At 48.5% G+C, this 25,295-nt stretch overlaps 1 protein-coding gene and 1 long non-coding RNA gene across 41 annotated transcripts in view; one reads left to right on the top strand and one right to left on the bottom strand.

Moving 5' to 3' along the window:
• TCF7L2 (transcription factor 7 like 2) overlaps window positions 1-25,295 on the bottom strand; it is a 206,737-nt gene that overhangs the window by 7,607 nt on the left and 173,835 nt on the right. For 8 of the 40 annotated variants that reach the window (XM_023240925.2, XM_023240927.2, XM_023240940.2 and 5 more), the window contains 9 exons: window positions 23,934-24,066; window positions 21,298-21,400; window positions 18,956-19,042; window positions 13,204-13,344; window positions 12,461-12,620; window positions 12,005-12,112; window positions 6,797-6,845; window positions 6,157-6,207; window positions 4,757-4,829 (listed from right to left, as the gene is read on the bottom strand). In XM_023240925.2, coding sequence (XP_023096693.1) covers window positions 4,757-4,829; window positions 6,157-6,207; window positions 6,797-6,845; window positions 12,005-12,112; window positions 12,461-12,620; window positions 13,204-13,344; window positions 18,956-19,042; window positions 21,298-21,400; window positions 23,934-24,066 — 905 coding nt within the window. Of the gene's footprint in view, window positions 1-3,093; window positions 3,120-4,034; window positions 4,108-4,756; window positions 4,830-6,156; window positions 6,208-6,796; window positions 6,846-12,004; window positions 12,113-12,460; window positions 12,621-13,203; window positions 13,345-18,955; window positions 19,043-21,297; window positions 21,401-23,933; window positions 24,067-25,295 lie in introns of those variants that run through there. The other 32 variants (XM_023240929.2, XM_023240935.2, XM_023240938.2 and 29 more) reach the window with 19 other exon arrangements.
• Window positions 1,343-2,880, top strand: LOC123380917. Its single transcript, XR_006587324.1, has 2 exons — window positions 1,343-2,614; window positions 2,710-2,880. It is a non-coding gene; the product is annotated as an uncharacterized LOC123380917 (long non-coding RNA).

Genomic DNA, 25,295 nt, shown 5'->3' with positions numbered 1-25,295 from the left:
CAAAACCACCAAAAACAGGTAGAAGAGGATAAACAAAGGTGGGGGAGGGGGAAGAATAAGAAAAACAGAAAATGATCCAAAGGAACAAGAATAACTGGTTGTATGGCCTGCAGGTTGTGGATTAAATTATGATTCAAAGTTGATTTTTGGGTTTGTTTGGTTTTTTTTTTTTTTTTTTGGTTTGTTTTTTTTAAAGATTTGGGGTCTTCCCCTCCCCCAACCCAGAGTGAGAAGGCTGGAAGGAGAGACAGTGAGGATGGGACGGAGGGGCATCCTGCCCTTGTCAATATGCCGAGGCCAGTGGACGGAGGGCGCAGCGTGTCGTAAGGAAGTGACGACGAAGAAGAAGTACCAGGGAATCACAGCATGGAACGTCTGGGGTTTGGGGGTCATCGGGATTAGCAGTTAAGCCGGAAAGCCTAGTTTTGCCCCGACCAAAACCAGAATCTCCCCTCTACGCTTCTCGTTTACATAAGAAACCGGAATGAGAATGTCAGAGCCTCTCTTGCTTCTCATCAAAAGGTTGGGGAAATCGATTCAAGAAATTGAGCATGTGACCTCAAAGCTTTTCCGACTATTAATCCCAGTCCGATGGGATGATATTTGGTAGGAAACGTGATCCCGGGCATCAGTCCCACTCATGCTATAAAAATAACGCAGATACAGGGAAGGTGCTGACCTAAGGAGCCCTTGAACACAGTTAAAACGGTGGCTGATAACACTCTAACGACAAGTGTGTGAGCGCCGGCCGGCTTCCCATCCCAGGAAAGCGGGAAGACGCTGCCTGGTTGAAGGCAGCCGCTGTCAGATGTCACTGGCCTTTGAAAGGAAGGGGGTGTAATGAGTTCCTCCTCGGGTCTGTGCCCCCAGAGGTGTCTGCTCATGCCCCTCAGTGCGTGGGGTGTGGACTCAGCGAGATGGCGGGAGGGTGGGGAGGAAGGGAGGGTGGGAGGGAGCATGCTTGGCCTTCCCTGCCTCCCGGAGGGCGCCGAGGCCCACTGGGTGGAGGCCTCAGGGCCTACCTGATCCCCCACTGGGTGGGAAGGAACTCTAGGGGTGCGAGGGCAGCCCCCCTCACCTTCAGTTTGGAAAGGTTCCTTTTCTCCTCTGGGATAGACGGAAACAGACTGTGGGTTCTGCTCCCATCCCAGAAAGCGAGATAAATAATTAAGCCTCTCAGAGTTTTTAAACCACCTTAGCCTGCAGATCAAAAACATGCTTAAAAAACTAAGATGTCCATGCATTTTAAAAAATGGGAGGACGGCGGGGTGGGGATGGGGGGGGCGGGTCATAAGCAAAAGTGAGAGAGAACAAGGACAAAGGGGAGGGAGGAGGGGGAAGAGAAAAGGAGAAACAGGAAACAAGGGAGTGACGTCGAGCAGCATTCCATGCTATATTAGGGCAGAGTAAAAAGATGGGAAAGCAACTTGGTGGGCTCAAAACAGAATCTCGTTAAAATGTCCTCAAATGTCAAATAAAATTAGAAACCCTGTGTAGCGAGCAGAGCCCTGATTGGCTGGGAGCGGTTCTGGCGCTCCCCTCACCCTCCCGCCCTCCTTCTGACACGGAGGTTTACATCGAGGGGATGAGTGGAAGCATTTTGAACATGGGACATGAAGACCATGAAGGACAGCGAGACACTCCTTCTAACAGGTGGCCGAGCAAAAGGCAGTTGGAACACACACACGTTTCTGACGGGCCAGAAAACGCCTCATTTTGCAAACTGCTTTTCTTTCTTGAAAGCACATTTTGTCCTACTGATTGAGCATCGGGCCAGATCCTGGCAAAGAGGAAAAGTTCGGGGGAGCAGGGGGCAAAACCCATCCGCCTGCCCTCCCCCACGCGGGCTCCGTCTCCAGTCGAGGGGGTGGCCTTTTAAAATTCCACTTCTAGCTTCTCATGGAATTACTCGGAAAGGAAGCTAAGGGTTCTTCCTTATCCTGTTTTGGAATTACGCCCTTTCAACCAGCTAAAACGCATCTGCTAATGCTTTTAGGGAAAACATCCCCACCAGAAGTAAAGTGGCCAGCAGGAAAGTTCTAACGGTGTGCCAAGGGGGGAAAGAACCCCGAGGAATGAGGAGGGACAGGGGCCTGCGTACCGACAGCCGGCCCCTCAGAGCTGCACTTTTGAAAATCGTGTTTATGGGGCAGCTACAAAGATTTTGGGTTTTGCCTGTTTTCTGTAAAAAGGTCAACGAAACTTCTGGCCTCTGAGGAAGATAACCACACCCTGGCTTGAAACAAGGTGCAGGCTGTGTCTGAGGAGGGGATGTCCGTCCGGGCCAATGCTAGTAATGGTAACTTTTGGGGGCGCGGGGGATGTCACCTCTAACTTGAAGCAAGTGCTTTTGAAACCAAAAAGGGCTTCTTCGTCTTCATAAACCGCCACTCACCCCCCTCCACCCCCAAATTAGGCGACACACCATATTGCGAGGTGGGCACGATGGCCTCACCATACGTTTCTACAGATCGTGAGAAACCCTCTCAGGAGTGAGCCCCGCGATTAGCTAATCCTTCACCATGACAGGGCGTCTCAGAACAGGATTCCGCAGCTAATTATCTTCCTACTCGGCACAAATAAAATTCTGCCACAGATTCGCTGCCTAGATAGGGTAAGCAGAGGCCCTGTCTTCCCTGGGTAGGCCTAATTTAAATACCTAACTCTCTTCATCTACTTCATCACGAATCTCTTTTCTGTTGCCCACAGAAGACCCCAGGACTGCGTGGGACTGGTATCTGTCACCTCTGTGAACACTGCCATGTCACAGAACGGGTGACTGCAGAATCTCTCTCAAGGCCTGGAATCCTCGCTCAGTGGGCACAGGGCTGTCTGTGAGGTTCTGTCTCAATAAAGATGCTCGGGGCCCTCTCTCCCCTACACGTTTGGCCGACTCCAGGCACTTCGCCGGTCCCTCGTAAGGCATCGGGGGAGGGGAAGAGACACGGGAGACTTGTGGGCATGCACGTTAATGGGATGGACGTCTGATCTAATGTCTAAACACGGAACACATGGCAGAGGCATGGAGGAGAGGGACACGTGACAAGGAGGCACTACAAACAGGGAAGCGTGTTCGGGGAGTTGAGATACCTACCATCATAATATTCCAAATTCAAAGACTGCTTGTATCAGAACAAAGAAACAACAAATTTAACCAAAGGTGGTCAGTAAAGGAAAGGAAATGAGACAGGAACGAGTTGGTATCCCTCCACCAAGAAGGAAGTACCTACACCTTCCCTGAAATTACAGCTTGGGTGGAAACCTGCAGGTGCAACACGGTGTTTAATTTGCACTCTTCTAATTCATTTTGGAAGCAATATATTCTCTCTCTCTCTCTCTTTCTCTCTCTCTCTCTCTCTCTCTCTCTCAGTATATACAATATATATTTTAATTCTGCAGGCTAGCAACGCTGCAGTATGGGACTGCATGACTCGTCGCCTGCAGCCCTTCAGCTGGTGCACGCCGTTCAATGCCACGCTTCTTTTCAGCACTGTAAAACAATGTCAAGCTAACCAGACTCCTCTGTACAGAGACATGTGGTTTTGAAACGTAAAAGAAAAACGAAACAAAACACAACCAAAAACGCCTGCCCCGGAGCCCTTGTGCAAGGGTCTCGACTCCCAAGTGCACGGGGATGCTACTGCTGCCAGGTGTGAGCTCATTCAAACCTCTGGAAATGGTGGCTCTCTACGCTCAGCACACATGCCACGGACCGGGCCGGTTCCAGGATGCTGGCTTTCAAAGCAAAAGGGTAAGTGCCCGTCCTGGTCTGTTAAGGTTGTGGTCTCAGTCCTACCAGGGATCCGGATATGGTATTTGCAAGAGCAAGGTGGGGGGAAAAGAGAAGGAGGAAGTGGGGAGAGGACACGGCATAAAATTAGCAAGGAAATTTTGAAGGATGAGGATCATTAGTCATTGATGCCGGGGGAGGGGGGGAAGTAGATGGGAATGAGGTCAAAATATATCGACACACTAAGGTATCAGAAGGACAGAATGCTTTGATTTTCCCAAAGGCCTCACAGTGGTAAATATACCTGCATGGTTTGCACCATAAAGTCTGTCGGTCAAGCCCGAACAGTGCCCGACACTTCTTTGGAGTATTTGCATCTGTTAGCATAAGGTAAACACAAAAAATACAACACAATGGTGGGTCATGCTCGGTTGGATGGGTCATCTCAGCTACAGCTGACTCGTCTTCTCTAGCACCTCGGTTCTATTTGATTCTTTCCTCACCAAGGACATGAAAGAAAAAGACTTCTATGAGTCAAAAGGAAAAAAAAAAATAAATAAAACAAAACGATAAAACACACACACGGGAAAAAAAAAAAAAAAAAAGAAAACAACAACCAGAAACCAAAAAACAACGAGGAGAAATAAATAAAAATAGAGAGAGAAGGAGGGGAAAAGGTGACGTTGTTGGCTTCTACCTAGGCCAGGATTACGATGGATGTCACTGAGCCCCATCCTGGACTGTCATGAGGAAGGGGGCTGGCAGGCAACAGTCCCTGGGAGGGGGCGCGCTGGGGCTGGCTGTCGCTGACCCGAGGAGGCACAAATGATGCTGTTTTACAGTGGCATTTTGGCTAGCAGCAGCGGGGAGAAAAAGCACATCCCTCACAGAGCAGTGTCCCGCACCCTCGTGTCTCCTAAGACCAACACACAGAGCTACAAAGCAACAGGCCAGAGAAGGGGGGAGAAAAGGACCGAATAGACCAGCTGCAAACCAGCACAGCGAATCTGGGAAATCTATACACACCTGCAAGGGCCGCACCAGTTATTCTGTTGATCAAGGCCAAAGCGCGCTCGGCATTTCTTAGGAGCGCTCAGGTCTGAATGAGTTCAAGAGAGAAGCGAGCAGAGGAGGAGGACGTGGGAGAGAGAGAGGGAGAGAGAGAGGGGGAAAGAGGGGGGGGGGAGAGAAAGATACAAATAAGAAAAAAATAAAAATAAAAAAGGGAATAAATCAATGACCTGGTTACTGATTACAAAATATCGACTTTCGATTTTTAACTTTCTTTAATTAGAAAAAAAAAAAAAAGGTAAAAATCACATTCTTATTCAACTGGTGACATTAGCTGTTGCAAATAAAGCTGCAGTATCCCTTCTTTAAGGACTGTCTCTCCGATTCGTTTTGAACGGATAAAGGGAAGTTAGATACTGAAAAACTAAATTTTAAATAATAGTTTTCCTCTTTTGGTTCTGCTTTCCTTTTTTTTTTTTTCTCTTTGTTTCTTTTTCTTTTGGTTCTAGCTCTCTCTCAATTTGTTTTTCTTAAAGAAGAAAATAAAGCGCAGGAGGGAATTAAGTTTGTAACATGCTTTTCTCTTCTCAGAGTACAACAGTTTAAAAGAAAAAAAAAACAACTACAAATAAAAACAGAACAAAACGAAACAAAACAGAAAGAAATAAAGAAAGAAAAGGGTTGTGGTACTGGGATATTGCAGCTTTTGAAATGGTTTTTTTTTTTTCTTTTTTTTTTTAAACCGATTTTCATTACTATTAACAGAAGAACAAATGATGGTGAACAGGCAGTGTGAATGAGCTGTTCGGGGTTAGTCAGAAGCTCATAGCAGCTTTTAAGCAGGTACAGTCAGTAAAATGCTAGTGGGTTTGCAAATTAAGAGCAGAAAAGCAAAAGGAAGAAAAAAACTAAAATAAAAAAAAAAAGCGAAGGAGAAAATAATCATACTGCGAATGCATGCTTGCGTGAGAAAACTTAGTGGGAGCAACGGAAAATGCCATTAGATTAAGGAGGTTTATTACTGAATTCCTTCCATTTTGGTTGGTTTTTGTTTTTGTTTTTGTTTTAACCAGTCTCTTTTAAAGAAATACTGCATATTCAATTTGCACAGTTAGTTCAACACTAAGTCACTGTCATCACTGCTTAAACAACTGTTATGGGGAAAATAAATAAATAAACAAAGCAAAAGTTAAATTAAATTCAAAAAAAAAAAAACCAAAAAAAAAAAAAAAAAAACAACAAAAGCAACTGAAAAAAAAAAAAAAAAATCTACCGAAACATACGAAACCGTGTAGATGGTCATTTTAAAGGATGTTCAAATGTCATACGTGTTTAATGTTAATAAAACTATAATGGCAAGAAAAATTAAAAAACAGTTTATCGACTATTTTAATGACTCAAAATGACATTAGCACCTGTAATCGGAGGAAGTGAAAGGCAAGGATTTAGGAAACATTCGCTGTGTTCTGAAAAAAAAGAACAAATTATACAAAGCCTTCAAAATTGTTGTTGTTGTTTGTAAAAGCCTGGCCTTCTCCAAGGGGACCTTCTGAGATTGCCTATGCAGTATTTCTAATTTCTTCTAGAGAATGACAAACCTCCTTAATTTAAATCGGGTGCAATTTACCACTGTAAAGGCATGCATCAGAACATTCAGGAACAGCCCAGTTAATACCAAACACTCACACACACCCCTTCCTCCTCCCGCGGCCCCTTCCTCATCCCTACACACAGACACACACAAAATAAGCAGACTGCATACGTCCCGCATAGGCATGCCTCCCTCCCTCCTGTTACAGGCTCTCCAGTTATTTTAAAACACATTCCACTAGAATTACAATGTGCTTTTCATGCAACAATGAATGTTACTAGCTTTAAAAGGGCAGTCATGAAGCAATTAATTAAAATGCATAAACAAAAAAGGCTGGCTAAGATGGGTTCCCCCACATCTTCCTGGCCTTGAGTCTCTCCTGCCTCCCCCAGAGAGAAACCTAACGTTAAAGAGTGGTCCTCGTAAGTACCGCTCCTTCCTCCTTCCTCCTCGTTCTAACTTACCATTGGTCTCTCCTGGCTGCTTGTCCCTTTTCCTCTTCTTCTTCTTCCCCTGGATGAAGAGATGAAATGCAAGCAATTATTTCAGGAAACAGACGGGAGAGGGCATCTGGGCTCCCCTGGAAGGCAGGCAGAAAGAGGGGAGCATAGCGCTGTCTCCATCCACACCCACAGCGCCCAGAATGCTTCTGACCCCCTAGAGGGACACACACGCCCTGGAAGGGGAAGAGGAGGGGTCAGCAGAGGGTGAGGGAAAGACCTCTTTCCCCACCTACCTATGTGCATCCTCAAACCTGACCCAGAGCATCTGATTCCATAGCAGGGGAGAAAAGAACGGATTAAGGAAGATTCAGGGAGGTGTGGAGAGACAGGGTTGGGAGCGGCCCAAGAGCGCACAGCCAAGGGACAGATGAATGTGGAGATGGCCATGTGGGCTAAGAAAGCCCCCTTGCCCCACGCAGATCTCCTCCTTATTAAAGCCAAGAGGTCCTCATACTCAAATCAAAAAAAAAAAAGCTTTCATTGGGGCTTTACTAGTAATAGCAGCTAACATTTACTGAACACATACTATGTGCCAGGCATGATTCTAAATGCGCTATGCATATTGACTCATTTTTCCCTCATGCCATCCTATACAACAGGTACTACAGCACCATCCCAATTTTAATTCTTTAAAAAAAATTTTTTTTAATGTTTATTTATTTTCCAGAGAGAGCGAGAGAGACAGAGCATGAGCATGAGCATGAGCTGGGGAGGGGCAGAGAGAGAGGGAGACACAGAATCTGAAGCAGGCTCCAGGCTCTGAGCTGTCAACACAGAGCCTGACACGGGGCTCGAACCCATAAACTGTGAGATCACGACCCGAGCCGAAGTCCGTCGCTTAACTGACTGAGCCATCCGAGTGCCCCAATTCTTCTTCTTCTTTTTTTAATGCTTATTTATTTTTGAGAGAGAGAATGCAAGCAGGGGAGGGGCAGAAAAATGCTTGAGAGAGAGAGAGAAAGAGAGAGAGAGAGAGAAAGAGAGCGCAAGCAGGGGAGGGGCAGAGAAAGAGAGAGAGAGAGAGAGAGAGAGAGAGAGAGGAGAGAGGGAGAGAGGGAGAGAGAGAGAGAGAGAGAGGAGAGACAGAGAGAGACAGAGAGAGACAGAGAGAGAGAGAGAATGGGGATCCGAAGCAGGCTCCAGGCTCTGTGCTAACAGTGCAGAGCCCGATGCGGGGCCCAAACCTACGAACCGTGAGATCATGACTGGAGTTGAAGTCGGACGCTCAACCGACTGAGCCGCCCAGGCGCCCCCCTTCCAATTTCATAGGTAAGGAAACTCAGGCACGGAGGGGTTACGTGAATTTCCTGAGCTCACATGACTAGCCAAGGCAGGTGCCAGGGTGGGAACTTCAGGCAGCCTGGGTTCCACAGCGCTTACCTACGGGGCTGTGCTGCCTTCGTATTTAATCCCGTGCCCTCTGGGGAAGGGTTTTCATTGATTACAGGGGATCAGTTACATGGGATCATTCACAGTCTCCAGCCTGGGACCTTTACTGCCTGCTGGTGGCTGTGGCTGTGGCACGGGAACAGGGAGGAATTCCGTAGATCTGGAATCAGATCTATCTGTTGGAGTCAGAGGCCCGGTACGTCTGAAAGGTCACCAGTAAAAGGACGGGCCCACACTTCTGTCTGTTTCAGAATATCTAAATGTTGCCTCTGCCCAAAAGTGCTCAAGGGGTGTTGATGGCAAGTCCGGAAGAGAAAAGACGAGTCACAGGGGGTAAACCTGGCAACCCGTGAGGCCCTAGAACCTCAGGGTGCAGACGCCGTGGTTTTTGCTTCATCCACGGGCTCAGGGCCACAGTGTCTCTCTCAGAGAAAGCCCCTCTGTTCTCTCAGATCTCCGGGCACGTACCATTCGGGAAGTCTGTCTTGGCCTGGAGTTTGAAACACTGTGACACATTTCATGTTCCTTGATGAGCGGCTTAAATATTAAAAAAAATTTTTTTTAAAAAGAGGAGCTCACGGGGCCTTCTCGTGAGCCTCGACAGCCCATCTTCGTGTCTGGGCCCCTCCCAGGGGAGCAGCAAAGTGCTGCCTGGCTATCTAGGAACAGGCAGGAGGGGCGAGTTCCAGCGTATTTAGGAGCCGGGAGTGAACAGCAGGCACAGGAAAGCGGTGCAACTCCGGGCGGTGCTGGCACCCACACACCCAAGGGCTTCGCGGTCACCTCCGTTAATACAGCGCTCACCCGGTTCCAATCTCCCGCAATATATTCTGAAAGGTGGTCGGAGGCTCTAGTCCCCATGGAAGGCTGTCAGTTTAGGTTACACATTAGAGAGCACTACGGGACCACGCTGTTTTCTCTTGTGCCCCCGAACGTGCCCAGTCCCACGACCCACGTGGGACTGTCTTCCTCAATCCTGTTTTTGCTAAGGAGTGATATAAAGCTTTCTGTTACCACTTGACTGGACAAGCAGGAACGTGAAAGAGGCTCAGGAAACTTTCCAGGACTTTCTGGACTTTACAATGACCAGAGTAACGTATAGAAACTTCTATGTCAAGTCAGTTAAGGACAACTCCCCAGGTTAACAAGTTCCACCACAGTCCAACCCGTAAAACCTTTGACTCTGACCTCTGTTCCAGACTGTTTCCTGGGGCACAGGAGGGAGGGAGGAGGGTGTGTGTGTGTGTGTGTGTGTGTGTGTGTGTGTGTGTGTTCACAGCCATGTGTAAGGAGCCACTGTTGACAGGAGTCTCACAGTACCCCATTCAAGAAATAAAGCTCTTTCAGCCCCAAATCTACATCTACCTTTAAACTTTCTCTCAAGTCTGGGGCGCCTGGGTGGCTCAGTCGGTTGAGTGTCCAGCTCAGGTCATGATCTGTTTGTGAGTTTGAGCCCCACATCGGGCTCTGAGCTCCCAGCTGACAGAGATTCTCTCTCTCTCCCTCTCTCTCTGCCCCTCCCCAACTTGCACGCACACTCTCTCTCAAAATAAATAAATAAACAAACAAAATTTTAAAAATGAAACGGTCTCTCAAGTCCTGTCAGAGGCTTCCCTTATTACACTAAACCTCTTCTGAATACGGAGCTGAGCTGAAGTCACTGGCAGGGCCTGATGGACCTTCTAAAACCTAGAAAGCACTTCAAGAAAAGCCCGGGGCAACACCTGTCTCACTGACTCCCAGGGAGGTCAACAGCAGCATTCTTTGGGAGCTATCCCAAAGTTGGCCTTGTATCTCTGTGGAGGTGTCCCTCTGCCCAACTCCAGGGGGCACCATGCACGTAGACCAGAGTGCACACGGCACTCTGCAGGGTTGTGCAGTGCGCGTTCTGCAAAGCTGTACATGAAGGCCCTACCCTGACCCCAAATCTCTGCTGGGGAAGCGATATCGACAGCAGAACAGAATCTGTCTCTGTGCCAACATCCTAGATCACTCAAAGAACTGGGTCTGAAGCAGGCAGAAGCTGGAGGTGAAATCTTAAGAGCTTCTGCCCCGAAAGAAACCAGGAGAACAGGGGTCCTGGAATGAGACGGCCGCTCATGTGGAGGCTGCGGCTGTAAATCTCCACCTCGAGGTCAGGTGGGGGTGAGCAGCAAGCCTGTGGGTGAGCACGAACCTTCTCCTCCTCTTCCTTTCTACTCCAGAAGAAAGGCTTCCCCACGGCACACAGGCTGAGGACAAACGTAAAGGGTCCCAAGCAGTTAAGACCCTGTGTGTGACCATCTCTGAATGACAAGGGCCCTGACCACGGCCGACATTCCAGGGAGAGGCATCGGCACGGATTCAGCTCCCAGGGGGAGCGGTCTTGGGCTGCCAGCCAAGGGCAGGGGGGCTCAGAGGGAGGTGGGTGGGGGGCAGTGATGAAGACGTGGGGGTCAAGCCCAACATTCAGTGTTCTCCACACCCCCTTCGAAGAGCAGGCAGCAAGCACGTGTCAAAAGGTAGGAGAAACAGCTAAAGCAAGCAGAACATAGCGGCCACTCGGGGCCCACGTAGTCACGTGGATGTCTGTGGCTTCCTGATGGCAGGTAGGCTTTGAGAGTAAACGCGTCCGATTTAACTCCGAGTCCCCAGATGCTGTATGCGCAGTTACCTTCACAACCCACACCTACTGAACTGATCTCAACCCACATACGGAGAGCGTCTTCACCACGGACATCGTCCGTGGGAGAGCTAGGTCGGGAGTGCTGACCGGTGAAAGAATCCTCCGTGGCTCCACGCCACTGACAAGAAATCGGAGGAGGGACCACTGCTGGCATTCGGGCAAGTCTTGTCTTTCCCATCCCAAAGAGTGGACGGTTCAAGACCACGTTATAAAACCTGATACCGTGGAGTTAACGTCTCGGGCGAAATAAGAGACATCTCCTCCACTGAGAGAGGAGAGCCCACCCAGGACGCTACTGGGGAAACTTCGGATCAAGAGATAACAGGGAGAGGGGACAGAGGTCTCCAGAGGAGAGCCAGTTTCTGAGAGAACAGGAATCACAGGTATGACAAGCCCAGTGGTAAGTAGAAACAATCCTACAGTGTTTTCCAAAACCCAAGAGGGGAAACTGGGCAAATCCTGCAGGCCGCACTGAGCCCAGGAAGACACGTCACTCGGCACAGCCCCCCTTCCTACCTTTCCTGGGCCCTGAGGCATTTCATCTACCCCTCCAGAGGGTGACGACCCTTGGCTGCTTTCAGGGATCCTCCCATCATGCTCCTCTCAGGACAAACTAGGTTTTCAACTTGTACCGCGCCACGGCCATCGGACAACTTTTGTTTTTCCCTCTTAAAGGCCAAGGGACTGTTGGAAGACGTGTGGGGAACCAAGCCCTCTCTCTCCACCCCTACCTCCTGGTCTTCCCTGTAAGGCCCCTGGGGTGCTGAGAAGCACAGAAGCCCCAGTCAGGAAGATCCTAGGGCTACGTCTCTTCAAAGACCTGGGCAAGAAGGTGTGGACAGCCCCGAGTCAGCCCCATGGGTCCCACGCTAGAACAACGGAACCCTGGTCTCCTCCCTCCTCCTTTAGGAACTATGGCACGCTGATGGAGCCATACTGGGAGCCAAGACAACCCCCCCCCCACCCCCCACTCTGGCGCTTGGGCAAGACGCTACTGTCCCAGGAGTGGGCAGACTGGAGGGCCTGATTCAAGTTGGCAGGGAGCGCTCCCTTTGGGCAGATGAACACTCGACCCATCTCCACAGACTCTAGTTCCGAGAAAAACGAACACCTACATAGTTATCCCGCGCAGACCAGCCAGGGTACAGCTGCATGTGAAGCTGTCGCTCCTTCCGGGCCAGCTCGTAGTATTTCGCTTGCTCTTCTCTGGACAGCGCGTGCCACTGGAGGGGACACAGAGGCGGGGAGAGGCATGCAAAACATCACAAACTACACCGCGGCCGGGGATGAGAAACGGGTCTGATCTGCAGGGTCCTGGCACTAACGGGAGCGCTGAAACGAAACCTGATGGGTCATCTCTCTCGTGCTCTCGTTTGCGCTCTCTCTGGGGCTGGGGGAGGATGAAGGCGGTGGGTGTTCAGAAGATCCTTCGAATGTGGGTTTCTGGTCCTGACTCCATGAAGACCACTGAAGGAGTCAGAACGTGACTGAAGGGACGGGGACACTGTGTCATGCGACCCACCAGGCCCCAGTCCGTTCGTCCCCCTCTGCCCAGCGAGGGAACTACCTACCCTTCGCCCCAGGATCTGGTTGATGGCGGCACTTTCTTTCAACGTGCACTCGGCCACGACCTTGGCCCTCATTTCCTTCATATACAACATGAACGCGTTAAGAGGTTTCTTTATGTGGGGCTTCTTCTTTTCTTCTTCCTTTTTGGAGTCCTGATGCTTTCTGGATATAGACAGAATAGACAGACACAACCCAGTAAACGATCGCAAGGCCCAACTTCCTCCACAGCAGAGAACCCGTCTCCCTGTCTGCTCAACGCCCAAACCCAGCAGTCCTGAACGAGAAGCACGCTTCCACTTTTAGTCTTCTCCACCCTGGAAAACGGAACGAAAACATCCTAGCGAGGGTGTGGGGGGAAGAGAGAGATTTCGTAATTACTTCCTCAAGTGTCTCAGACCCACAATTTTCCCAAGGCAGAGGGGAAGGCACAGCGTGGCCGATTCGCTCCCGACGGGGGTTTCTCGTGCTCTCAGGCCAGGCCTCTCAACGTTCCGTGGTGGGTGAGAGACGGGGACGTGGTTGCGAACCCCAGGCCGCCCAAGCACGCAAGTACACCCACACTGGTGCCAACCGTGAGCGCTGCGCTCTCTCAGAGTCCAGAGGCCACCCAAGTCGGGTGTTTCCCAGGGGCACACGCCCCATTGGCTAACCATGGGCCGGACTACCACCCAATGGCCACCGCATCAACAAATGGGCTAGACAAGATGGGGAAGGAAAGAGCGGCCAAAAGATCAACAACACTCACGAGCTATGGAGTGAGCCGACGTCACTCTGGGAGGATTCCTGTTTGACGGTTGGCGTTACTATGGCCGGGTGGGGGATGCCGGTCGTGTGTAGAGTGTGATGTGGTGGGACCATATGGGGAGGGAACCTGGAAGACAGGAAGCTGTGTAAATCGTCAGAATCAAAATGAATGAATGGGGAGGGATGTGTACACATAATTAAAAAAAAAAAAACAAAAAAAACCCAGCACGTAACACTCACATGAAAGCAACCCAAGGCATATGAAACCTGTCAGCATTAATTAGCGATAAATTAAACATAATGATTCTCATAATGTCATTAAAGCCAATCTTCCCCTTCATTATTGCTACTGACAAGAGACATTATGATTTTTAACATCTTTAGCGAAAGACAAATATAACGGATGTACTTGGGCGGAAAAGGAGGCTTAGACTACCTGCTGGAAATCACACGTGTACTTGTTTTTTGAGGCATTATTAGTGGCATCTAAGAAGACAATCTCCTAAGTCCTAATCAGCTCTAGAATGAAAGGTGAAATCTATTGTTGAATATTGACAGCTAAATAAAATATTAACGTGGTCCAAGTATACACACATTTTTGACAATGCTGCGCAGGCCTCATTAGGGCCTCGTTCTGTGGATGGAGTGCAATAAAATTTTTCTTTTTCTTTTGCCGATGTGCCTCCATCGTTTTGACAGGAGTGAGAGAAAGTGAGGCAGAGAGACGGGGAAAATCCAAATATTTCCCATCTGATTCTCATCGTAAGTCACAGACATTTTAAATAATTAGCTTGTATCCTCTTAGGGAAAGATGCAAAACAAAAAACAAAACAAAACAAAACAAAACAAAACAAAAAGAAAGAAAAATCTGTATTTTATACACACATACAAATGAAGCTTTGAATTCTGATTTGTATACCCTTTCCCGCACTAAAATTCTAGGATTCCTAAATTACTTTTACGTAATAGACTGCCTATGCATTCAAAGGCCTTCCAAATGACTATCAAAATTGTAAATATATGCATAGAGGTTGTTTTCTCCTCTAAAACTGTCCGTTTTTAAGAAAGTTCTTTGAAATCCCCCCTAGGCCCTGAACTGGCATTTCCCTACAGTGTAGACTAGCCAGAACATAAAGAGCTAATTAAAAAAATTGTTTTCAATGTTTATTTATTTTCGAGACAGAGGGAGGCAGAGCATGAACGGGGGAGGGTCAGAGACAGAGGGAGACACAGAATCCGAAACAGGCTCCAGGCTCCGAGCCGTCAGCCCAGAGCCCGACGCGGGGCTCGAACTCACGGACCGCGAGATTGTGACCTGAGCCGAAGTCGGACGCTTAACCGACTGAGCCTCCCAGGCGCCCCACGTGCTAACTGTAAAAGGTTCATCTTGGCCCATCTGTGAACTAACAACTGGATCAAACAGCTTTCACATTTTCTGATATGCTTGGGTTACAAGAACCACCCTTTTTAAAAGAATACTACCACAGAGAATAGTAGGGTGAGGGGCACAGGGGTAGAACCCTGAACGAAACCAAAATGGCTGCCTCCAGGCTCCAATCCAGGCAGATTATACACGTGAGCAAGCCGGGTGCTATTCAGGTGAAGGAGAACCCGGGTCAAGCAGTTGATGCTTTCTTAATAAATCCAAGCCAGAACAGTTCACGCACCATCCGGAGAACGGACACCTGCTCTCTAGGCAGCCAAGTGCGGTGGCAACTGGGAGTGGTAACAAGGGTTTATCAAGATGGGATTTCAAGAGGATCCTAGATTTACAAGGGGCTTTTCATATGTGGACTGGAGATGAACCCAGTTTCTGTTTAATCCAAATAATGCAGCAAATGTTAGTGTGCAAAAGGGTAAAACAAAAAAATTAAAGTACTAACTGCATCTTCGTCGATCAACAGAGAAAATGCCAGTGAATGATGTAGATTTTTGAAGGGGCTCAGAATCACAGAGGACATTTGACTCAGAAATTCCATCCTGATGTGGCCCTCTCCTGCCACTGCCTTTACAAATGGAAGCCAGTGTCAGAGTTTGGTAACAATGACATGATTTTTTAATAAGAACCATGTAGATCCTTTAGGGTATAAAAAGGGGGGGGGGGAGAAAAAGAGAGAGAGAGAGAGAGAGAGAGAGAGAGAGAGAGAAACAAAAAAGCCAAACAATCTCCATTCCCTTTCTGTGAAAAAATGAAAAGCAAACCCTCGGGAGGCACTTGGGCTCCTATGTTACACCCTGTTCCTTCCCACTGCGCAAGGGCCTCTGAGGAAACATAAGTTAAGAACATGTGTTCTTGGAAGCCCTTGGGTGAAGTGGTGGGTAGAGTGGCAGCTTTTACTGTGAATTTTAAAGGCTTGACATTCCTCAAATACATATGTTCTCTTCTTGCTGAATGAGAATATGTGTACAGACATATGAGAGAGAGAGAGAAAAAGAGGAGGTGGGGAGAGAGGGAGACAGAGAGAAACAGAGGAGGTGGGGAGAGAGGGAGAGAGACAGAGAAGGGGGAGGGTGGGGAGAGAGATAGAAAGGGTGAGAGAAGGGAGAGAGAGAAAATACTGTGTGTGTGTGCGTGTGTGTGTGCGCGCGTGCGTGTGTGTCCACAGCAAACACCACAGGCAGATACCACAGTTCGAGCACATTCTGGGGTGGGGCAAAATTTCCGACGCGGCCATGAGGAACGAATGCTTCCAAGTTCACATGCCTACACACATACTCATATATCTGAAAAATGCATAGCGGAGAAAGAAACGGGGCGGTGGGGTAGCGGGGGGGGGGCGGATCTAGATGCATACCTTTGCTTAAGAAATTCCTTTCTGCAGACAACTATTTCATGAAATGCAATAAACACCCTAAAAATTCTAAGCAGCTCATTATATACCCCCGTCTGCTTTTATGGCTCCAAGCCAGAATATAATGATGAACCTTAACTTGTTAAGGACAACTAATTTTTGTTTCTGGCTGTCTCAGGGGCTCCTCTCTTGCTCGCGCCCACTTCACTTCACTGTTGACACGTTTCTGTTAACTGGATGTCATCTGCCGGCCTTGATTTTATGCACAAGCAGTGGGATGCATTTTCCTGTGCAACAATCCTGCTTTGAGTTGCATTAGGTTTGTCATTATTCTCTCATTTTCCCCCTTGCACTTGTAACATTTCATCTCTTCCTGCCTTATTTTTTGTGAGCCACGGTGCACCCACATTATGGTTTATACATGATCTCTCTCCCTTTGAAGCCGGCAGATTTCAGAGCCCGCTCTCGTCAGGAGAAGAGCCTTGCACCAATTTAGCGGGCTGAGGGCCCGGAGCTCCAACATCTCAATCTAAAGGGGGTCACAGGGTGGCACAAGTGAGTGTCAGCAAGAGCTGTTTAATTGCCAATCTAGGCTTCTCCATGGTGTTTAAAGTATAATGACCCATCACTTAATTCTGAGAAGTCCTGGCCCCGCTGCTGAATAGAATGAATATCAAAGGGTGTTCTGGAACAGGGCAAGCTGCCTACATTTCCTATAACTGCCATAAGTATAATAGACCTATACTTCTGTCGCCCCATTACCACAATAATGTATTTAATTTGCTGTATACGCTTTTTAACTAGCTACCTTTCATAAGGCCTACCTGGGGAATCGGCGGCCTCCCCCCTGCACCTTGAGCCCCTAACCTTTCCTCCCACTGTTTCCTTCCTTTCCTCCACCCCCCTGCCCACCTCTAAATCATCGACTAACCTCCTAATGATAATTCAATCGATAAGCTTAACCCCAATCCCTATCCTCCGATTATTTCACTGCTTTTAGCCTCTAGAACGCACCGAATAAACAAACATGAGAAACAATCAGGTGCGCGGCGTCAATGCTGGTTTGCCGGGAAGATGAGCTGTGGATTAGGGGCCGCTCAGAAGCAGTTCTCCTCCTGGGAGACTCCCTATTCGTTCCCATGCTTTTTGCAAGGTTGTGATGACATTATTTAATGAATATAACCTTCCTCCTCTCGCTGGAGAAGAGAACACACAAGCATTTTCCCGCCTCACCAATGCTGGGGTGGATTTTGAAACGGAGATCGTTTATCACACTTGGGAAGTGGGATCTTTAAAATTACGTGATCTCCGTGGTGTAATGACAAATGTTAGGTGGGCTCTACGGCCTGTTTTTCTTAAACGAAAGTGATCCTTACTCCGCCCCCCCCCCCCCACCGGAAATCACGGTCTTGTAAGCAGGAAAAGGAGCTGTCTTGTCCTGTCTCCCCAGTCCCTTCCTCTGGCCTTGGGTTCCCATGCTGACTCCAGAGACTGGGGGAAGACGCTAGGGCAGCATCCTTGCCATGTAATGCATGCTAATTTAATTATGGGCCATCATCAAAATGGATTACTTGTTGCAGCCCATCAGGAAAGTCTAAACCTCCACCGATTTAATTAACTTGACTGAAAATCAGATGAACAGAAAATAAAACTATCATTAGGAGCAATTAGTGACTACTTAAACATACTGCTGCCAACCGGTTTGTAAATAAACTAGCACTCACTGAAAAATTAGCCAGAATTAATTAGAGGGAGGAAAAGGAGAACAGGGGATCCGAAAGATCTAGGTACACATGTGTGGGTATATGTGTGTGTGTTACACAGATACGGATAGCCTTAAAAAGATACGAATGCACACACACACACACACACACACGACTTTTCTTTTTTTTAACAGAAGAATTCACCATTTATATCCAAGTCCACGTGGCAAAACATCTCATACAAAGTATGGGAAGTCGGGGTGGAGGTTGTTAAGCCACAATATTTGAATTAGAAGTTGAAGATGGTCCCTTCTTAAGGAGAGTAAACATCGTTCTGTCCTTTGTCAGGGTGTAGGAATTCTTTGCTGGTTATTTGATGGGTTCTCTTCAAATTCTTGCTCTGCACACACGTGATTTTTTTGTTTTTTTTTAACTTTCCAAAATTTAGAGCTACACAGGCCAATATGGTAGGCACCAGCCACACGTGGCTTTTGAGTACTTGAAACGTGGCCGGTCCAAATTGAGTTGTGCTGTTCAGTGCAAACTCCGTATCAGATTTCAGAAACGAAGTACAAACCAGAATGTAACATCTCTTTAGTAGCTGCTTTACAGTGATAACATGTCCAAATGATAACGTTTTGACAATATTAGGCTGAACAAAATACATCATTAGAAAGAATTTCACCTGGGGTTTTTTTAATCCCCCCCCCCCCCTTTAACCTTTTAAAAACTGTGGCTACTAAAATCTTAAAATTCCATACGGGACTCACCTTACAATTCTACACGACAGTGCTGCTTTAGAGAGGGCTGTGTTTGGGCAGGGGTGTCCCTGCTTGTGGACAGTGAAGAGTCTGGATTTTGAAAAGGGCACACCCTTCCTCAAACTGTCCTTTACACAATAATAAAATTACCCTCACCCTTCCCTTTCTTACCCAGCATGGGGCAACGGAGGAATGACACTTTCGTAAGTTCCGCGAGGTCCTATCTATGTCTTCTGGCCTTCTTAAGTTCTTAAGGAAAAACCGCTCCATTGATGGAGTCCGAGATTCGACCTCGAGACTTCAACATCACCTACCTTACAAGTCCAGATTAATTTCTCAGTATTTCCTAGGAATAAAGCCTAACGCGCCCTTTGGGTCTTACACCACTGGAACTACACGAAGGAGCCGCCCCCGGATGGCCTGGTAGCTAGCCAGAGAACTTTCCGAGAAGTCACCCGTGGTCGACTTGGTCGGAGGCGCCCGTTCTTGGAACTCACCTAGACATGGAGGCGTTGACAGTCAGAGCCGTGGGGTAGGGGTGACGGAATCCTCCTGTCGTGATTGGGTACACGGGCTGACCTTGCCTATAAAGAGGGGGGCACAAAGTAAGAGAGTGCAAACAAGGGGGGGAGGGGGAAAGAAAAAGAAGAAAAAGGGAAAGTTCTCTCTGCACAGTAAGCTTTATTCTCATTTGATCAGAACAAAAATCTTGGGGATTGTACAGGAAGGATCAAAGGGAAGAAACACAGAACAATTTGAATGCCATAAATCTGATAGGAATGGCTAATTAAATTTTATAACCTCTGCTTATGTCAATAGAGACCCTCTCCCCAAGCTGAAACTAGGTGTTTTGTTGTAATAATTAAAGGCGAAGTCTCGCTTGCTTTAATGGAGCCATCACACTAATTGAGGGCTACACATCCAAAGGAAAACAATAATGAATGTAAATTTATACCAAAATAAAGTACAGTGAATCAAAGGACTTCAGTTGCGCTTTGGGCCTCTTTCGGTATTTAGATCTCGGTGAGAAAACATTAAATTAACAGAGCTTAATTTGTAGCCTTTTGTCAAATTAACAAGTGTTGACAAGAGTTACCGGGGGGAGAGTCCCCAAGAAGAATTGTGGGTAACCAATAGACAATCACACCTCATTACAATAATTAAAAAATACAGCAACATGCAAAATAGCATCCTCATGAAAGACACACAACTTTTTCTGACAGAGGGTTGTCTGAGTTGGCTATTCCTTTTTATCTAGCCTTCAAATATCTCCCCATCAGCGGAACAGGGCAACCGATGACAGAGAACTATTGGAGGAATGGCCCCATTTTCCGAGAAAGAAACGGGACCCAAACTCACGTCCATGTCTACCCTGCCAAACAAAACGAAGGAGAAAGAAAGAAACAGGAAGTACAGCCATGGTTGGTATTTGGTATGGCTACCATCTCATACAAGCTACTTTTCACACAGCAGGGCAGTGTCTGTTCAACTAGAGAAAAAAGGGTAGACTGGGGCGGGGGGCAGGAGGGGGGTAGGTAACTACACCAGAACTTTGAAAGGGCATCTTCCCCAAGACCCAAAGTTCAGAGTTTTACCAGGAGGTATTCTGGTGAAGACAACAAATTGTCCTTGCTTTCTAGAGTAGAGATCACTGATAAACATGGAGAAACACATACACAAAAACACAATCACGAAACAGAGACCACATGCACACGCACACACACACACACACACACACACACGCACGCACGCGCGCGCCCAGTATGCTTATGCATTAAAGGCCTTTCTACTCTGGTTTTGAAACACACATTTTTAAAAGTTGTCTAAGGAAGGTTAGTGGATGGTACTATAAAAGCAAGACTGGGGGCGCCTGGGTGGCGCAGTCGGTTAAACATCTGACTTCAGCCAGGTCACGATCTCGCGGTCCGTGAGTTCGAGCCCCGAGTCGGGCTCTGGGCTGATGGCTCAGAGCCTGGAGCCTGTTTCCGATTCTGTGTCTCCCTCTCTCTCTGCCCCTCCCCCATTCATGCTCTGTCTCTCTCTGTCCCAAAAATAAATAAACGTTGAAAAAAAAAATTAAAAAAAAAAAAAAAAAAAGCAAGACTGGGTGATAGGAAGACCAATCGTAAAAGGCAGTTTGCAGACCTGCACGCCGCCAGGAATCCCAGCTGACACTCAGGAAGGCCCCACATGCTGGAGTGGGGATTCCAGACCCTCCCCCCCCACCCCAGCCCCTCATAATCAGGTGAACCAAGAACCCCAGGGAGACCCTAGCTGGATACTGGAACTTCTCAACAGACAGACCTTTCCACTCTTATTGCCAGCCTTGGGAGTAAAGGTCGGGATGGTGTTGGGGTTTAGGGGTTTCTGAGAGGATAACCCTCCACTCTCACCCCTGGATTCCAAAATCACGCTATGCCTGTTCCCAGTCTCGTGACGCCTCAAACCAATGAATGACAGGACTCCACTGTGGGCTGCCACCGGTAGAAGTGCCATGATCAGCTTCCTTTGATAGAAGCCCTCAGAGCCTTTTGCAATTCCCCAAGTACCTTAAGGGCACCTTTGTTCACAGAGAGAAGCCTAGAGTCTTTGGGGACTGTGGGTTCAGAATGCTAAGTATCAATGACCTTTCTCCTACAAAACCCATCTGAATGGCTACTGACTCACCTGCTTCCCCACAGGGCACCTCAAGGAGCATCTTTGCAACCTATCCCACCGCGGCCCTCCCTCACCAACCCGTCTTCTGAGACACACGCACACACATACACACGCACGGAATAAATAATAAGCATGCCCATGTAAGAAACAAAAAGGGAATTAAAAAAATGGAACTCCTTACTGTGGTACTAACCATCCTAGCGGATGGGGGATTTGTCCTACGGTGCCGGGCGATAGTGGGTAATACGGAGATATATCTGGAGGGTGCGGAGGCCGTGGGATTCCTGAGAGAAGAAGCAGCATTTTAGGTACGAAGGAGAAGAGAAGGAAAAAGAAACTATCAGGGGATGGGAACAGGGAAGGGACGACGGACACATCTCTTCTGTAACGCTAGCACGAGTCTTTTCGGGACTGTGATCGTTAAGAGTTGTGGCTAACTTTCATTCATTATCTTTCCCCGCCCTACCTTGAAAACTTGGTTTATCTCATTCTAGATGGGTGGGTACGCTGGGTAAATGCAGACTCAGAAAATGCCATCTTGCATATTTCTGCCTTGTGTGATCAGTGTTGATTACTGAAACTAAAAAAACAAATCTGACGGGCTTGGCACATAGTAGGTGATCGAGTCATATAAATTCTCTTTGCCCTCCCAACTTGTGCCTTCACTCCTTTTAATTCTAATGACTTGCCTGCACGAGAGTTACTCCCCTAGGTTTCTAACATACCTTTTAAGTTACGGCCTTTGGAAAGGTTACTCTTGTCTTCTTTCAAAAAAGTTAACTCCCCTAGAATGTCTCCGACCTCAGCTTAGAGGATGAGCTCTGGGAGGAACTCACCACGAGCCACGGCCTCTTCTCCAGGGTAGAATCTGAACTGAAAGGACCAGCGGACGCTGGAGACCTGGGAGGCTCGACTCTAGAACCTAATTCTCTCGAGGGCAGAGGCACCTGGGAGAATCGGCCCTACCTGACCAGGTGCTGCCGCATCGTGAGCGCTAACAAGGCTCTCGAGGCACATCTGGGCACATCCCGAGGCCCGTGCCCCACTGCACGCTTACGTACGTCGCAGGCGCACATCCTGCCATCGATTCGGGGGAAAGCTAGAGCTCTAGAATCAATTCCGACAGAGGAACTTGATCTATGCAGCAGAAGTGGGAAGAAAACGAACAATGCTATTGAAGGTAGTAAGCTGCATGTCCGTGGATGAAAACTATTCCATTTTTTTTTTTTAATTCATTCAGGAAGCTTTTAATCTGTAAGTTAAGTCTCCCTGGGTGACATTTTCATGCAGACATTGCTTTCTCTCTATTACAAAAACCAAACAGATTAGCTGGTCTTGGACCCTACACCAAGCCATTTGCACACTTGAAAGAATGTTCGCAGAGGAAAAGTAAACAGTCTGCAGACGTTAATCATATGTTTTACGATAACCATTTAAAAGCTATTCCCTGTACTACCATTATTTAAATGAGACGTTGATGCTGCTATTCACTCACAGAGCCTGGGGCCGGCTGGCGGCCTCCTCCAGCCATCCAAGTACTAGGCGAGGTCCCCCATGAGCACAAAGGGGGCTCAGAGGCTGGCGAACACCAGCTAACGTGTGGCTTCGTTCGGGGGCGGCAAAGGCAGCATGAATGGGCAATCCACCTCAGCTCAACACCGAACAATCCCCTCTGACCAGATGACACGGGATAACAGCCATTTAAAATTCATCCTTCTGGGGCGCCTGGGTGGCGCAGTCGGTTAAGCGTCCGACTTCAGCCAGGTCACGATCTCGCGGTCTGTGAGTTCGAGCCTCGTGTCGGGCTCTGGGCTGATGGCTCAGAGCCTGGAGCCTGTTTCTGATTCTGTGTCTCCCTCTCTCTCTGCCCTTCCCCCGTTCATGCTCTGTCTCTCTCTGTCCCAAAAATAAATAAACGTTGAAAAAAAAATTAAAAAAATAAAATTCATCCTTCTAATTAACTAGCTGGTTAGAAGAACCCTACCCAGTGCACCGCCCAGCCTGTCCTGGCCTCAGCTGTTCTCCCATGGCCACCCCGCTACGAGCTGTGGCCGGCTGCTGGTTTCAAATCTTGGTACGGGGAGGGTGGCCAGTGACCCTGTCCTCTCTGTTTCCCTCTTTGGGGTAAAAAGCAGCCCATGTGTATGTGGGATGGAAAGGAGGGGAAAAGCGCCAAGGCTGACGGATGACGTGACACCTTCTGCCTGAGACCGTGCGGGTTGTTCCATGCCGCAATGAGGAAAAACACGGACTCCAGTTTTCACGTCTGTATAATGGGCTCGATGATACCCAGGATATCGCAGGGGACGAAGAACCCAAATAAACCAGCAAAGAGAATGCGGGATCCAGTGATGTGGTCTCCTCCGGCTGCAGCAATAAGTCATTGTCAGGTGACTGGAGTCCCTCGACCGCCAAGGGAACTAGGGCTTTGGGGAGCCATGCTGCTGGGGCTCCTGTGCTCCCAAGAAGCTGAGAAGGAGGCCATGGGATGCCTCCACAACTACTCCCGCCTCCAAGTCTGTTTGAGGCTCTCAGAGTTCGTTACAAGCTACTCCTGGAAAACACTGCATGATTCATAGCCAGCCCTTCCTGGGGCATTCTGGGCTCTAGAAAGATTGTTAGCACTCCACATAGGAGAGGCTACTCCCTCACCAGGCTCTGGTCTCCCCAAAGAGCTTCTTTTCCGCACCCCAGGAGGGGAAATGAGGAGCCCCTCCGCCACGGCCCACAGCCCATCCCGAACTCCCCCGTCCCTTCCCAGCAGGCCAGGCGGCCCTGGACCCCGCACGCCCTGTTGGCATCACACACACCGCCTACCTGTTTTGGGGTCTACGTCGGCTGGTAAGTGTGGAGGTGGGTTTCCCGGGGTGAAGTGTTCGTTGCTGTACGTGATGAGCGGCGTGAGAGGGTGGACATGGTGAGGGTGTTGCACAACCGGTACTTTGTTCGACTGTGGGGAGGAGAACAGGAGGCCAACGTTACGCTGGTTCCTGGCGGCTCGACACTGGGGGACACAGGACCCGTGGGCTCCCTGGACCCCGCCCTCCCTCCTGGACTTTGTAAGATGCACTCAATTCTGCCCGCGGCCCTGGCCCCAATCCATGCATTAAAAATAACAGATATTTGTAAAGACAGCTCTCTGGGCAGGCGTGCTTCCGTTTTTACCTCCCTACGGAGCCTGGCTTTTAAAATGCCTCTTCCACAGCCACCCCGTCACGGACCCCAAGTGTGCACCTTCCCAGTCGGCAGGTAAATCGGAAATGGGGGTTTAATCTCCCAGGCCTACTGGGTTCCCGCAGGTGGTGGGGGGGGGGGCGGATCTCTGACCCCAGGACCCCACCGGAGGGACCTTCAGGAGGCAGGCAAGGCTTCCCAGGGGACCAGCTAGGAAAATCTTCCGTTACAAGAAACGTGGCAGGGCCCAATTCCCACCCACTCGGCCTCCCCTATCCACCACCCCCCGCTCCTAACTTCCCCCTGCCCCTGGGAGCCAGCGGGCATGCTACAATCCTTTACAGACAGCATGGATGAAAAGCCCCACTCCTCGTCTGGTTGGGAGTGTGAACTTTACCAGAAAGCCCTACATTGGCAGGCGAGCACCTGCATATTTTATGCAGATTACAGCAGCCCTGATTCATTAGGAATTTCATTAGGAAGTCATTGGGGAACGCTAATAAATTAACTGGATGATGATAAATTGGCCTAATAAAAGGTGTGCAGATTAGAAACGGGCAGTTCTAGAAAACAAAGTACAGGCATTTTTATGTTCAAGAAGGGTGGACAGGTAGACAGAAGCAGGAAAAAAAGAAAAGCATTTGCTACGATCTTTCCAGTTGCCATGACCAGACCTTCCTGAATTCTTCTCCTCTTTCCCCCCAGCCCCTCTCTCGGTCCGCCCCACCCCCTCCGCTCTGCTGTGCTATAACTTAGCCCAGCAAGATCACAAAGAAAAAATTAAGCTGAAACAAGCGAACTACTGGGCCATTTACTGAGAGTAATCCAATTGCAAAAAAACCCTATTCCCCATAGAGGATTTTCACTAAAATCCTACAACAGGGACATTTAACCAGATTAGGTACCAGCGAAGATAAAGAGGCGAGTATTAGATGATGAATGGATTAGAGTCAAGTTTCATTTCAGAACGTGTCTTCATTTCCTTTTATTACTTTTAGGAAGGCA

Source organism: Felis catus, chromosome D2 (assembly GCF_018350175.1).
Source record: "Felis catus isolate Fca126 chromosome D2, F.catus_Fca126_mat1.0, whole genome shotgun sequence".
NCBI classification, from domain to species: domain Eukaryota; kingdom Metazoa; phylum Chordata; class Mammalia; order Carnivora; family Felidae; genus Felis; species Felis catus.
The sequence above is the reverse complement of the archived record's forward strand: the minus strand, read 5'-3'. Positions and strand labels throughout refer to the sequence as shown.